Source organism: Megascapheus bottae, chromosome 29 (assembly GCF_031878675.1).
Source record: "Megascapheus bottae isolate mThoBot1 chromosome 29, mThoBot2.hap1, whole genome shotgun sequence".
Lineage (NCBI taxonomy): Eukaryota > Metazoa > Chordata > Mammalia > Rodentia > Geomyidae > Megascapheus > Megascapheus bottae.
Genome location: NC_143537.1, coordinates 7,063,976 through 7,080,178, shown reverse-complemented (window position 1 = coordinate 7,080,178; position 16,203 = coordinate 7,063,976). Strand labels below are relative to the sequence as shown.

Here is a 16,203-nt window from a genome sequence, read left to right as displayed (position 1 = left end):
AGAGACTGCACCACACTCAGTGCCTAAAATATTTACCACTAACTAGATTTACAAAGAGTTCTGATCAGAGATGGGGAAGATGAAGGAGAATCCAGGAAAAACATCCCCATTCCTGATCTACAGGAAACCATAAACTGGAAGACTTCCTTATAAGAAGGGCTTTGAATCTGGGGGCTGCTGACTCTCAGAGTGTAATCCTAGCTATTCAGGATTCTGAGAGCTGAGCATTGCAGTTCAAAGCCAGCCCAGACAGGAAAGTTCCTAAAACTCTTATCTACAATTAGCCACCAGAAAACTGGAAGTGGAGTTGTGTCTCAAAGCGGTATTGTACTAGTCTTGAGTAGAAGAGCTCAGGGACAGCACCCAGTACCTGAGTTCAAGTCCAATAACAACAGAAAGGGTTTTAAGAATATCTGAGCTAAGCACAAAACCCCCTGAAGATAAGAAAGTCCAAACCAACAACACAGAGCCTTAACGATTTTAAAGGGAACCCATAATTTTCATGTGCAAGTCTAACCCTCCTTTGGCCCACAGCATGCAGTGAAAACACACTGAGTCTATATTGCTAAAATTCTGGACTTTGCTGTTGGACTTCACTACCTGCATGACTTTTATTCACAACATGAACTAGAACTCCATTCTTGGTTAAGACTGGAGCTTGAGTGCTCAGGTGCAAAACAAAAAAGGCTTACTTTTTGTTCCAATTCATCCACTCACTAGTTGTATGGCCTTGGGTAAGTCACAGAACTTCTTGGCTTTCTAAGTCTCAGATAAATCCTTCTATTTGCTTCTCTAGTTCTGCCTCTTCCTTCAAGATTGTAACCATCTAGCCTTATTCATCTAAATTATGCCATCTTTTTTCCTCATGCAATATTTGTACTTGATGTTGACAGTGACCCCCGCCCCCCCAGGGACCAGAACAATTTTCTCTGAAGCATAGCATTCTCTATCTATGTAGACATCATCTTCAAAAACACGTTAACAGGTGAAAACGTGTTTCTCCACACACTCAGTACATCAACCATCCAGTGTCAAGCATAGAGACAACTGAATACAGTGGACAGATGTGCTAAATTTGTTGGGGATGCGTTCTGTAGTGTTAGTCTAGCACCTTCCTTCCTCTGTGAGATGGGCCACAGACATTAGTCTCTTACAGGATTCAGCTCTCAAGTCCATCAACCCAGTTAAAATGAGGTATACAATCCCCAAATTCCTCCTGCTCAGCTGGTTAATTAGTCTTTCATCTCTTTCTTGTTTTTCAGTTTGAGTTTGAGAGGTAACCTCCAGCCAGTGGTAGGCACAGATACACACAGCTGATGACTTAAATGGTCTGACCTACAACCTGTCACCTTGAAGATAGAATTGAAAAAGTGGTAAGCATTCAGTAGAAACAAGTGGTATTTCCAATTTTGATCTTTTTTCAGACAAGCAATGATGGATCCCTTTTCCAATGCCTCCCCGAAGGCTACTGGACATAGACCAAGGTAGGATAGCTAAGCTACGATGCTTGACAGATCGGATGAATCAAATGCATTTTCCACTTGATCTATTTCCAACACTTAGGAACAGCAGCCACCAACTCTACGTTACCTAAAATTGGTCTCTAAAGAGAGGAAAGATAAAAGGACCTCAGGGGGCCCACTAACAAGGCATGGAGTCTTTCTGACCTCAGTTTGGTTGAACAATCTGTTCTCCAGTCCTGTAACATATCCACATCCTTTCTGACAAATTCATCTTTCAGCTTCAACTAATTCAGGTAAGGCTTTTTGCCACCTATCAAGCAGTAATTCAGTATTTTTTTTTTCAACCACCACACAGAATCACTGCACTCTTTAGAACTCGTGTCAGAACTCCAGTCCCCAAGATGAAAACTGACCTATTCAGTTTTCCCAATGGTAATTTCGAGAATGACTGTGGTGATTCTTCCAGATGTTTTACTTTGGAGAATATTTCATTACAAGCAGGTGTATTTTAATCCTTACAAAACTGAAAGGCCTTTTTCTTCGTCTATTAGTGCATTTGAAGTGTACAAAATAGTGGGTTTCTTTGTGACACTTTCAAATAAAGATCAGATGTAAGCCTTTAAATGCGTGACAACTTTCCAGACCATGAATGCTTTTTCATTCCATGGGGAGCACTGAGTTTAAATCAGAATGCTCTAAGAAATGTCAGGTTTCGCTCACTACCAGAGATCAGATCCTCCAGAATTCAAAAGGAAAGACGCCCCTGGCATTTTTACCCTGCAACCCATCCTGCCACTTATCCACTTAAAATAACCACTGTGATTCAATCATGTTAAATGACTTTCTCACGTGCAAAGGTTTTAAGCTTGACACTCGTTTTCTATCTCAGCTCAACTCCCTCCACAAGGTTATGAGTAAAGGATGAAAAATTTTCTTAGGAGAGCTGCTCAATGGAAGGAAGGGGTACTTCTTGGTTCAGCTTAAGATTAAAGGACCCCGGTCATGTACTCTGTTATCCAAAGGTCTAAACACATACCAGAAAAAGACCTGGTCACAAGCAACCTGTTTGCAAAGAGCCTGCTTACCCAAAGACTGCGCCTGCAAGATCTGTGAGGGGAAAGGGTATGCATTTCTCCAAGACCAGGCCTAAAGCCGTTTTAAACTGAACTTTCTCAGCTCCATAATCAATGAGATCTAGAGTAAAGCAAACCCCTTCCGAGAAACCAGGGCCTAAGGGAAGAATTTAAAGTGGACATCTGTGAAGTATCATTTCCTCTATCATTGATTCTTGGATGCTACCTCTAAAGATTCTAGTTCAGAAGGTCTGGGGTAAAGCCAGAAAAAAGGGGAAAAAATTGGGAGGTGGAGGGAGAGTGGTTGTGGGGCTGAAACTCAGAACCTGGGTGCTGCCTCTGATCTTTTTGGTTCAGGATTGTAGCGCTCTACCACTGTAAGCCACAGCTCTACCTTCAGTTTTCTGGTTTAATTGGAGATAAGGAGTCTCATGGACTTTCCTACTTGGGCTGTCTTTGAACCACAATCCATAAATCTCAGCCTCCTGAGTAGCTAGGATTACAGACGTGTGCTACGAGAACATGGCAAAAACATTCTTTTCTATCAATTCCTCAGACAATACTAATGCTATAGGTCCAGGACCACATTTTGAGAACCACTGGCCTCAGTTAAGAGAAGGTTGAGATATGAGTTACAAGGATTATTTAGATAAAAAATAAAATTCTACTGGGTTCCTCTCTCAACACGTCACAAAAATTTTAACAAGTCAAAGGAGTTCACAATTATGTGTTCAGCTTGACATTCTTTGGCATTCTAAAAGCAAACAACAAATTTACTTTCTTTCAATGGTAACAGTCTCAAACTTTTATTGCAACTCCAAAAATAGGACTCTCCCACACAACAGTAAATTTGCTTCCAAAGTGACTACTTTTAACATAGATATGCTCACTCATCTATGCTCATTTTACAGTACAATATAACCTATACCATCTCTTAATTAGAAAGTTACAAAAATCCCTTTATACTTTCAGTTACACATCTCTTTTAAGACTGTCCAAAAGAAGACCAAAACCCCTTCACGGCCTTTCATTCATCTCATCAATCAAGGCACACAAGGCCGCGTCTTTCTCAATGATCTGGTCCCTCCTCTGTCCTGAGCTCTCTCTTTGTTGCTCACTCTGTCCAGTACAGTTGTTGCTGTCATCAACATCCATTGCTTCAGTTTTTACTCTCATTCCTGCTTCCGAATGGGGCAGATCATCGGGCAAAGAAGCCAAGCAATTCTGAATCATCTCAATAACACGTTCCAGGTGCTTCTGAAACCTCTCGGCTGTCTCAAGCCGTTGCCGTTTCTGGACCTCCATCATGACTCTTAAGGTCTCTCGTGCTTGATGGGGTCGGTATTCGTTTATAAGGTGATGCACGTGTACAAAAAGCAGCTTTAGATCCTCTAGTTTCTCTTCTCGCTTTATGCTCCCAGGGCTCCTTATCAAGATGTCTAGAAGGTCCAAGAAGTTAATAAGGATGGACATATTGAGTTTTCTCAGTTCCTTTTTGTGATCAAACTGCATAGGATGAAGCCGTTCAATGCCCTGACTTTCCAGAGGGCGGATGATGAGATCGTCACACTGGAACTGGTTGCCAAACATCATATAGCTGTCTTTAATTGGTGGCGGCGGCTTAGGAGCTAAGCCTTCCTGAATATTTTCATCCGTGTACTCCTTGATGTACTGCATTGGGGGAGGCGGAAGTGCACTCACTTGCTGGGGTTCACCCATCGTGGAAAATCAACAAACTACAGAAACACACCAAGATTCAGAGCGGAGCTGGAAAACAAACCCACAATTAGTGACTACAGAGTATTCCTCTCTCCTGACAATTTGACCCCCAGTTACAACAGAGAAAGGTTTCATGAAAAATGAACCATACATCTTTTTCCCCTTGTCTTCTTAACACAGCATTAAAACACATTCCATCTTTTCACCGGCAAAGAAAACCCCGTTCTGTCCTTTTCTATTTTCTACAACCAAATGACACATGCTATATCACAATGTTTTTAATTGCAATCCTGATTTATTTTTTGAGGTGGGTTTGTTTTTGTTTTGTTTTGCTTCCTATTACAGATTTCTCAGTGAATTTATCTGTAAGTATTCTGATAAAATGAACACCGTTAAATTTTAGATTCTTGGTCTTACCCATTTCTTTCAGAAATGATGACCCAATTCAGAATCATAGTGAAATCTAGTTTTATATGGACACATTACCTTTTTTACATCCTCTCCACATAAATTTCAAACCCCAATTCAAGCCCGATAACTTCTATGGCCACAATAACCCATCCTTACTATATCTCAATGTAGGTAGGTATATCATCCAATGAAAAGACTGCAGAGAGCCCTTTTAGACTAACTGTAGGAGAGGCACAGGCAGGGCAAGTAACCTACTGGCAACCGTACTACACTTGGAATTTGTGGCTTTGAGCTTGCAGTACAAACCCATCCTGTATCCCCAAGCCTCAGTGGGACCTGGGATGCAGCTGACAGTCAAGGGAGCATAATCATGAACAACATGAGTTATCGTGACCACCCCACCCCACCCCACCGCACATTTATTCCCTTACCAGCATTTTCTATGCTCATTTTTGCCACTCTCCAATCTGCCTTCCATACCCTCCCATTCCATCAAAACTACTCATCAGAAGCTCACCAAATCCAAAGGGTATTTTTCTATATTCACCTTAGTTTTTATTTTTTTTTTCTTTTTCTTTTGTTAGTCATGGGGCTTGAACTCAGGGCCTGTGCACTGTCTGAGCTCTTTTGTTTAAGGCTAGCTGTCTACCACTTTGAGTCAATGCTCCACTTCTGGTTTTCTGGGGGTTAACCAGAGATAATTTCACAGACCAATTTCTGCCCAGGATAGCTTTGAACTGCGATCCTCAGATCTCAGCCTCCTGAGTAGCTAAGATTACAGGTATGAGCCACCAAGGCCTGGCTCTCTGTAGCTTTTTCTTCCTTCTCACCATACTCCCATTTTGTTTTCCTGACACCAGTGTTCATGTTTATTCCCTATGTCAATTTGTCCTGCCTCAATATTCACTGCTGTCTCTCGTCCTCTATTCAAACACATGCTGGTGTGCCTCCATGTGCGTTTCATGGACTCCACTCTAGAGGGCACATCTGTTTATTCAGTGTGCATCCAATTTCAGAAGCAGATGCTCTTAGCCATGGATCTAAGAGAAAGGCCTCTGAAGTAAAGAGCTCCTCCAGCCAGCACCACCATGAAGACCACTGCATAATTCTCTTGGTGCTTGTCTAATGGAACCCAAGATAATAGAGCCAACTGTTACATGCTGAGATTCTTATTTTTCTTTCTTTTTTTGCCAGTCCTGGGCTTGAGCTCAGGGCCTGAGCACTGTCCTTGGACTTTCTCAAGGATTGAGCTCAACCACCTGAGCCTCAGCACCACTTCCAGCTTTTCGCTATGTATGTGGTACCAAGGAATCAAACCTGGGTCTTCATGCATGCTAGGCAAGCACTTTAACCACTAGGCCACACTTCCAGCTCCTAAATGCTGATATTCTTTAACTACAATTATACTTCCAGAAACCATGTAAAAAGACCAGTATATGTACACTAAGATATATGCAAAGATGTTTAATGCAACAGAACTTGAACAGAAAGAAGAGCAGGAAATAATTCTTTCATCATGAAGCCAAGATTCCATGTATGAAGTATTACAAGCCAAGCATGATGGCTCAAGCCTGTAATCAAGGGATCAAGGCCACCTTGTTCTTAAATGTCCAAGAGATTTCACCTCAACCAGTGGCTGAGTACCACAGCCTGTCATTCCAAAAAGAAACAGAACATTACAGTCCAGGCCGACCCAGACACAAACCAAAAGACCCTATCTTCAAGATAATCAATCCAGCTAGGTACCCCTGGCTCTCGCCAGTAATCCTAGCTACTCAGGAGGCTGAGATCTGAGGATCACGGTTCAAAGCCAGCCCGGGCACAAAAGGACCTCAAACTCTTATATCCAATGAACCTCTAGAAAAACAGGGAGTGGGGCTTGGCTCAAGGGTAGGGTGATTGATAACCTTGAGCAGAAGAGCTCAAGGACAGTGCCCTGGCAGAATTCAAGCCCCATGACCCAGCCACCCCCCCCCCCAAAAAAAGAAAAAAAACCTGTTTAACAAGGATTACAGAAGAATAAGACAGGGTAAATTTAATTTAAGCACTTAATATATCTGTATATTACAGAAACATCACAATGTAACCCCACTGTACAATTATGACAATGATGATAATAACAGAAGGCACTAGTCACAGGCAGTTTCAAGCAACAATGAATTCTGCCAACCACCCAATCTTGGAGGAGAGCCCAGGGCTGTCAGTCCTGGCCAACATCTTTATCTCGACTTAATGAGACAACAATCAGAAGACCCTACTAAACCATACAAAATAATTAGATGTTTTTTTGGTTAGGCTGCTAAATGTGTCTCCCTACCCTGTAGAAAATGAACGTGCCCTCCAAATTTCTCCAACATTTGTCCCTCATAACTAAATGGACACAAATGTAAAGCAAGCACACACAGAGACACAGACACCCCACACAGAAAACCACATGAACAATCGGAGACTTTGGTTAAAATAACTTGGTGAGAACTATTTTGAATTGGTGACATTCTTCTAACCAAATAAATACCTCTCTGAACAACAAGAAAAATTTTGTATAACCACAACACTGTTACCAAAACATGACCACTGATACTGACCTGGTACTTTGAAATGAGATAGCCCAGGTTTCTGGTCTTCCTTCAGGATGACTGTCGCCCAGGTCACCATTACTCAAGGCCATTGACAGGAGAGGGAGCGTTTGTCCTCAACTTCACCCTAATTCTAGAGTTAAAATGAAATTGGTTAATTTTGCTGTAGAGATGAAGACCTACTACAGAAACTTTTTTTTTTCCAGGTATAATTTTTCTCTTTTTTTTCCAGTCCTGGGGCTTGAACTCAGGGCCTGGGCACTGTCCTCGGGCTTTTTCCTCAAGACTAGTGCTCTGCGACCTGAGCCATAGGACCACTTCCGGCTTTTTCTATGCCTATGGTACTGAGGAATCAAACCTGAGTGTCCCGCATATTAGGCAAGCACTTTACCACTAGGCCAAAATCCAGGCCCCCAGAATTTTCCGGTGGTTAATTGGAGGTAAGAGTATCACACACTTTAATGCCCGGGCTGGCTTTGAACCAAGATCCTCGGATCTCATCCTCCAAAGTAGCTAGGATTAAAAGCATGAGGCACTGCACATGGGGCCAGAATTTTTTTTTATTACTTTTTTTTGTGGGTCATGGGGCTTGAACTCTGCCTGGGGCATTGTCCTTGAGCTCTTCAGAAACATACCGCTGGGTCCCGATCCCAGAGACTGAACTGATTTTGCTTTAGGGAGAAGTCAAGAAACCCCTTGAAATGCCTTCAGGTCTCAGGGGGCTCACACCATCTAGAATCTCAGTTACTCAGGAAGCTGGGATCTGAGGATCACAGTTCAAAACCAGCCTGAGCAGAAAAAAATAAATAAATCCCCCAGTTAACCAGGGAAAAAAAAGCCAGAAGGGAGCTGTGAACTCCAGTGGCTGGATGCCAGCTTTGGGCACAATAAATCAAGAGATAGAGAGCCCTGAGTTCCAGCCCCAGGACAGACAGACAGACAGAGACACAGCTGGGTTCCAGCTCCCCCTATCCTCCCTCCCCCCCCACTCCATTTGTTAAATGACTTCCCCAGGGAGGCTCAGGGAAACAGGGGCTTGGGGCCTGGGCCTCGCTGCAGCCCCGCAGCCCCGCAGCCCGATCCCCCGGTCCCCCGGCACCTCCGGTCCCCCTGTCTCCCTGTCCCTCGGTCCCCCGGCCCTCCTGCCCCCTCCCCGGTCCCCTGGCCAGTCCGGTCCCCCGGCCCCCGGTCTCCCTGTCCCCCGGCCCTCCCAGTCCCCCGGTCTCCCTGTCCCCCGGCCCCCCTGTCACCCGGCCCCCCAGTCTCCCTGTCTCCCTGTCCCCCGGTCTCCCTGTCCCCCGGCCCCCCGGTCTCCCTGTCCCCCTGTCTCCCTGTCCCCCGGTCTCCCTGTCCCCCGGCCCCCCGGTCTCCCTGTCCCCCTGTCTCCCTGTCCCCCGGCCCCCCAGTCTCCCTGTCCCCCGGCCCCCCAGTCTCCCTGTCCCCCGGCCCCCCAGTCTCCCTGTCCCCCGGTCTCCCTGTCCCCCGGGCCCCCAGTCTCCCTGTCCCCCAGTCTCCCTGTCCCCCGGCCCCCCAGTCTCTCTGTCCCCCGGTCTCCCTGTCCCCCGGTCTCCCTGTCTCCCCGTCCCCCGGTCTCCCCGTCCCCCTGTCTCCCCGTCCCCCGGTCTCCCCGTCCCCCGTCTCCCTGTCTCCCGGTCTCCCTGTCCCCCAGTCTCCCTGTCCCCCGGCCCCCCCGGTCTCCCTGTCACCCAGTCTCCCTGTCCCCCGGCTCCCCAGTCTCTCTGTCCCCCGGCCCCCCAGTCTCCCTGTCCCCCGGCCCCCCTGTCCCCCTGTCCCCCGGCCCCCCAGTCTCTCTGTCCCCCGGTCTCCCTGTCTCCCTGTCCCCCGGCCCCCAGTCTCTCTGTCCCCCGGTCTCCCTGTCCCCCGGCCCCCAGTCTCCCTGTCCCCCGGTCTCCCTGTCCCCCTGTCGCCCTGTCCCCCGGCCCCCCAGTCTCCCTGTCCCCCGGCCCCCCAGTCTCCCTGTCCCCCGGCCCTCCAGTCTCCCTGTCCCCCGGCCCCCCAGTCTCCCTGTCCCCCGGTCTCCCTGTCCCCCGGCCCGCCTGTCCCCCTGTCTCCCCGTTCCCCTGTCCCCCTGTCTCCCCGTCCCCCGGTCCCCCCGTCCCCCTGTCTCCCTGTCCCCCCCCGTCCCCCCGTCTCCCCGTCCCCCCGTCCCCCGGTCCCCCGGTCTCCCTGTCCCCCCGTCTCCCCGTCCCCCTGTCTCCCCGTCCCCCCGTCTCCCCGTCCCACGGTCCCCCCGTCCCCCTGTCTCCCTGTCCCCCCGTCTCCCCGTCCCCCTGTCTCCCCGTCCCCCTGTCTCCCTGTCCCCCCGTCCCCCCGTCTCCCCGTCCCCCCGTCCCCCGGTCCCCCGGTCTCCCTGTCCCCCCGTCTCCCCGTCCCCCTGTCTCCCCGTCCCCCCGTCTCCCCGTCCCACGGTCCCCCCGTCTCCCCGTCCCACGGTCCCCCCGTCCCCCTGTCTCCCTGTCCCCCCGTCCCCCTGTCTCCCCGTCCCCCTGTCTCCCTGTCCCCCCGTCTCCCCGTCCCCCCGTCCCCCGGTCCCCCGGTCTCCCTGTCCCCCCGTCTCCCCGTCCCCCCGTCCCCCGGTCCCCCGGTCTCCCTGTCCCCCCTGTCTCCCCGTCCCCCCGTCTCCCCGTCCCACGGTCCCCCCGTCTCCCCGTCCCACGGTCCCCCCGTCCCCCTGTCTCCCTGTCCCCCCGTCTCCCCGTCCCCCGGTCCCCCCGTCCCCCTGTCTCCCTGTCCCCCCGTCTCCCCGTCCCCCGGTCCCCCCGTCCCCCTGTCCCCCCGTCTCCCCGTCCCCGTCTCCCCGTCCCCCGGTCCCCCCGTCCCCCTGTCTCCCTGTCCCCCCGTCTCCCCGTCCCCCGGTCCCCCCGTCCCCCTGTCCCCCCGTCTCCCCGTCCCCCTGTCTCCCCGTCCCCCGGTCCCCCCGTCCCCCTGTCTCCCTGTCCCCCCGTCTCCCCGTCCCCCGGTCCCCCCGTCCCCCTGTCCCCCCGTCTCCCCGTCCCCCTGTCTCCCCGTCCCCCGGTCCCCCCGTCCCCCTGTCTCCCTGTCTCCCTGTCTCCCCGTCCCCCCGTCTCCCCGTCCCACGGTCCCCCCGTCTCCCCGTCCCACGGTCCCCCCGTCCCCCTGTCTCCCTGTCCCCCCGTCTCCCCGTCCCCCTGTCTCCCCGTCCCCCTGTCTCCCTGTCCCCCCGTCCCCCCGTCTCCCCGTCCCCCCGTCCCCCGGTCCCCCGGTCTCCCTGTCCCCCCGTCTCCCCGTCCCCCCGTCCCCCGGTCCCCCGGTCTCCCTGTCCCCCCGTCTCCCCGTCTCCCCGTCCCCCCGTCCCCCCGTCTCCCCGTCCCACGGTCCCCCCGTCTCCCCGTCCCACGGTCCCCCCGTCCCCCTGTCTCCCTGTCCCCCCGTCTCCCCGTCCCCCGGTCCCCCCGTCCCCCTGTCTCCCTGTCCCCCCGTCTCCCCGTCCCCCGGTCCCCCCGTCCCCCTGTCCCCCCGTCTCCCCGTCCCCCTGTCTCCCCGTCCCCCGGTCCCCCCGTCCCCCTGTCTCCCTGTCTCCCTGTCTCCCCATCCCCCTGTCCCCCTGTCCCCCGGCCCCCCTGTCTCCTTGTCTCCCCGTCCCCCGGTCCCCTGTCCCTCGGTCCCCCGGCCCCCCGGCCCCCGGCCCAGGCCGCGCTGGCGGACCACCTGGACCACGGCCGCTCCCGGGCTCCGCCGAGGCCTCCAGACTCCGGGGGACCCGAGGGAGGAGGGAGGGCGGCCCCGGAGGTGGCATCCTCTCCCCGCACGGAGGAGGCCGCGGGGCCGGGGACGAGAGGTTTGGGGAAACCGAGTTTCGAACTGTCTGGGGCAGCCCGCGACTCACCTCAGCACGGCGTCCCCGCAGCAGCGTCCGCAACGGCCGCCGCCGGAGCGCCACTGGCGGGCTCCCTCACCGGAAGCAGCCGCGGACGCTGTGGCGCGATTGGCTGCCAGGGCTGTCTTTGATTCCGGGGATCTAGTCCCGCCTTACACCCACTGCGCCTGCGCACACCCTACGCCCGCCTCTCGTGGGGCGGGTCCTGAGGTGTGGTTGGTTCTTTGTGCTGTCAGTCTGAGGCAGTTAGAATTACAGGCAAGAGCTACTGGTGGCTGGCCTTTAGGTTATTAAAAATAATTTTTGACTCTGTGTATGAAATAAGGACGAACATGATCGGGTGCCTCTAATAGATTCTGAATTTCTAATATATTCTGAATTTCTATTTTGTTCATTATCCATTTATTTTTTTTCTTTTCATTTAGGAACTTAGAAACATCTATTAGTAATATGTTGAAGCCCCAAATTTCCAAGTAGGAAAAAAAAAATGGGATAAAATTTGGTAGAGGTTGAAGCTCCTGGCTTTTCTGTTGTTATTGTAAGTTGTTTGTTGTTTGCTTTGTTGGGACAGAAGCTTAATCCTTCCAGTATGCCAGTGATTTTGTGTAGGTCTTTCTGTCATAGGCAGATAATTGCCTATAATTATTATAGGCAATAATCTCTCCACTCTTGTCAGATGCGTTGTTCCTCTGGCTTGTCAGTCACTCCAAGATGACACAGGAGCTAGAAAATTAAACTGCACGCCTCCAGCTCCTGCTTCTTAGTGCAATATTTATGAGCTTATCTCTATTATTTAAATGATGCATTATAAATGGAAACCACTGCTATAGTGCTGTTTGCTTTGCCCAATATGTTATTTGTACCAGCAGGGGGCACCAGTAACCCTAGCATTTGGGAATCACTGTATTTGCCCCAGTGGGAGAAGATGCCTTTCCAGACAGGTTTCTTTCTCACGTGTTGGGTCCAATGGAGGGATATTGTTCGTTATCTTATGCAGGATGAAGAGGTTGAAATGCGTATTGAATCCTACAGCAAGGCAAGACAGTCCTTTTGAGGAGTTTGCTGTGGCTGTTAAAGGTCCATTCAAATATAAGCTTCTCCAAAAGAGTTTCTCCAAATTTGACAAAGTAAGAGTTGCTCTGTGTGTGCGTGTGTGTGTGTGTGTGTGTGTGTGTGTGTGTGTGTGTGTGCGTGTGCATGTTGCACATGGGTCTGTAAGTCCCTGGGCTTCAAGTCAGAACCTGGACACTGTTTGATCAAGAACTTCTTTGATCAAGACTAGCACTCTAGCCTGGCACGGTGGCTCAAGCCTGTAATCCTAGCTATTCAGGAGATCTGAGAATGGAGGTTCTCTTTGTAGCCTGGGCACTACAAAGCTGAGAGACTCATCTCCAATGAATCTCTAGAAAACTGGAAGTGGGGCTGTGGCTCAAGGGTAGGGTAGCAGCCTTGAGCTGAGGAGCTTGGGGACAGCGTCCAGGCTGAGTTCAAGCCCCATGACAAACCCCCCCCCAAAAAAGACTAACACTTGACCTAGAGCTTCTCTTCCAGCTTCATTGGAGGTAAGAGTCTCAGACTTTACTGAGTGGGCTGGCTTTGAACCACGATCCTCAGATCTCTGCCTCCTCAGTAGCTAGGATTAGAGGTGAAGAGTTACTTTTATACTTAGAACTTTTTTCTTTCCTTCTTAAAAATAATGTACAATTTTGAACGCTCTGGCCACACAAACATGTCCTTTCTCCATTTATTGTTGGGGACTACTGCTGCTTGTGAATAGTGCTGTTGTATATGGCTGTCTGATACGCCAACATGGCTGGTACCATGGCTGGCTATTTTACATTCCTACTAACGGTATGGAAAGGCTCCTCCTCTTCCTCTGCTTTCATGACTCTAACGTGTGCGATCTTGTATTGTTGTTGTTGCCCAAATATGCTTCATTATGTTTTTACTTGTGTGTGTGCCCCAGACTTGGAATGTGGGACCCAGACTGGGAACTAAACCATCTAGTGGCCTGGTTCCACCAACAGTGGCAGAATGGTCACCATGGTGAAGAGGACTGATGCTAAGGACTGAAGCCTTTATCTGATCAGGATGTTGGCTTGATGCCCCAGTTGATATTTCTCTTCCAGAGGAAGAGGCCTGTTGCTTTGACACACACAGGCTAAACCCACACCTGTGTCTTTTGATGAAGTCTGAAGATAGAAGCAGAGACCCAGAGCGGATTCTGGGCGGGGCTCATTGTGGTGGGCAAGTCCCCACCCCCATGCCCAAGTGACATCTGTGGGTCTTCCCAGCCTCCCTGCTAAGGCAGAGTCAATGCTCCTTTGCAAGGAACAGGACACTTCCTTAACAAGACAGGGGGATGGGGGGGTGGAAAGATGAAAGACAAAGCCATGGCCTACCCAGTCGAAAGGTTGGGGGTGCTTAGTACAAAGAAGAACCTGCCAACTCTGGACCTTGATCTTGATCCTTTTCCTCCATTTGTCTCCACGGAATAGGCTCCCCAGAGCCTGCTTAGGTGTTTACATATTCCTCTTCCTTCTGCTGTTCCCCTCTCCTGTCCCCTCCAAGGACATCTGGATTTACAGTACCCATCCATCTTTGTTGAGAAATCACATGGTAGAGTTTTCCAATCAACCACCACCCCTAATTCTTCCTGGCCACACCTCCTCTCAAATGCCCGCTCTTTCCCTTCACTTCTATCCACACATTTGCTCAGAGAACCCATCCTCTGCCCCAGCAGACACTATTGTCCTAGAAAAGAAGCCAAGAATTGTAAAGCTGGACAGGGACTCATGTGAAAACGGGTAGTTCCTATGGTTTTCGCAAATCCAGCTATATAAACATATGAATCACTATAAGTTTAATGATTTCCATCCTCTCATGATGTTGACATTTAAACAAACCACAAACAAAAAAAAAGAATTTATAATCCCTTTGCTGGGTGCTAGTGGCTCCTGTCTGTCTGTAATCCTAGCTACTCAGGAGGCTGAGATCTGAGGTCATACTTCAAAGCCAGCCTGGGGAAAAAAAGTGTATGAGACATTTTTTGTGGGGGGGAGGGGAGTCATGGGGCTTGAACTCTGGCCTGGGCACTGTCCCTGAACTCTTCAGTTCAAGGCTATTGCTCTACCCTTGAGCCACAGTCCCACTTGTCATTTCCTAGTGATTAATTAGAGACAAGAGTCTCTCAGCTTTGTATTCCCCGGGCTAGCTTTGAACCTTGATCCTCAGATCTCAGCCTCCTGAGTAGCTAGGATTATAGGCCTGAGCCACCAGCCCAGCTGAGACTTTTTGTGGGTCATGGGGCTTGAACTGGGCCTGGGACCTGTCCTTGAGCTCTTCAGCTCAAGGCTACCACCTACCCCTGGGCCTGGGTGTTGTCTCTGAGCTCTTCAGCTCAAGGCTACCACCCTACCCTTGAGCCAAGCCCCACTTCCCTTTTTTCTAGAGGTTAATTGGAGTTAAGTCTCAGGTCCTTTTGTGCCCAGACTGGTTTTGAACCTCAGATCTCAGCCTTCCGAGTAGCTAGGGTTACAGGCTGAGCCACCAGCCCAGCTGAGACTTTTTGTGGGTCATGGGGCTTGAACTGGGCCTGGGACCTGTCCTTGAGCTCTTCAGCTCAAGGCTACCACCTACCCCTGGGCCTGGGTGTTGTCTCTGAGCTCTTCAGCTCAAGGCTACCACCCTACCCTTGAGCCAAGCCCCACTTCCCTTTTTTCTAGAGGTTAATTGGAGTTAAGTCTCAGGTCCTTTTGTGCCCAGACTGATTTTGAACCTCAGATCTCAGCCTTCCGAGTAGCTAGGGTTACAGGCTGAGCCATGAGCAGCTTAAGAGACTCTTATCAGCAGTTACTCACCAAAGAATGCCAGAAGTAAAGCTGTAGTTCAAGTGATGAGTCACAAACCTCAAGGACAGGACGGGAGTGTGGCCTAGTGGTAGAGTTGTGCCTAGCCTGCACAAAGCCCTGGGTTTGATTCTTCAGTAGCACATACCCAGAAAAAAGCTGGAACTGGTGTTGTGGCTCAAGTGATAGAGCAGTAACCTTGAGGAAAGCCCAAGCTCAGGCTCTGAGTTCAGCCCCGGGACAAAAAAAAAAAATAGTGTGTGTGTTTGGTTGTGGGTGTGGGTGTGTGGGTGTGTGTACCAGTACCAGATCTTGAACTCAGGACCTGCTTGTGCTTTTTGCTCAGCTTTCTTGCTCACAGCTGGCCCACTACCACCTGAGCCATACTTCCAGCCTGGCTTTTTACTGATTAATTGGAGATGGAGTCTTGCAGACTGTTCTGCTTGGGCTGAATTCAAACCATCTTCGGTCTCAGCCTCTTGAGTAGCTAGGCCCACTGGTGTGAGCCTGTAGCATGCAGCCTGGTACAGATTAGTTGTGAAACAGTTGCAATGATCTATTGGAGTTTAAAAACCATGCTGCTTCCTCAGCAGTTAAAATTAAGGTATATTAATAAACTATGACACATTCTCTAGAATAGAACCCTTCCCACTGCTGAAACTCCCACATCTGAGGAAGGGAAAAACAACTGGAAGAGAGCTTAGGAAGAGGCGACATTGTCCACAAAGGCATGTACTCTTTACTTGACTTACATAACTGTAACCCTTCTGTACATCACCTTTGTAATAACACTTTTGAAAAACTTTAAACTTCCCAGCAGGTTGGGAATGTGGCTTAGTGGTGAGTGCTTCTAGCATGCATGAAGCTCTGGGTTCGATTCCTCAGTACCACATAAACAGAAAAAGCCAGAAGTGGTACTGGGGCTCAAATGGTAGAATGCTGAGCAAAAGAAGCTCAGGGACAGTGCCCAGGCCCTGAGCTCAAGCCTCAGGATTGGCACACACACACACAAAAATCCCCATACTATACCTTTCTATCCTTTCAGCCTATGTAGAGCTACAATGCTGAAACTTATGCTCCATCCTTCCTTGGTTTTACTGTGTATACCTCCCAAAATTGTTTGGCCTTGCCTTTGCACTCCCTACAAATGGAACTCTCCATTACTTCCCTTTCTGACTTGGTTTTATTATTCAATATTATGAAAGATTCACCCATGCTAACCTGAAGAACTGCTGTTTGCTTCCACTGTTGTCA

The 16,203-nt window shown here is 50.2% G+C and overlaps 1 protein-coding gene across 1 annotated transcript; it reads right to left on the bottom strand.

Moving 5' to 3' along the window:
• Positions 1-3,328: 3,328 nt before the first annotated feature.
• On the bottom strand, positions 3,329-7,271 carry Med7 (mediator complex subunit 7). The gene is made up of 2 exons (XM_090320872.1): positions 7,252-7,271; positions 3,329-4,303 (listed from the first exon to the last, which is right to left on the bottom strand). Exon 2 carries the CDS (start codon positions 4,253-4,255, stop codon positions 3,554-3,556), a length of 702 nt encoding a protein of 233 aa, XP_090176998.1. The 5' UTR covers positions 4,256-4,303; positions 7,252-7,271; the 3' UTR covers positions 3,329-3,553.
• Positions 7,272-16,203: the final 8,932 nt, after the last annotated feature.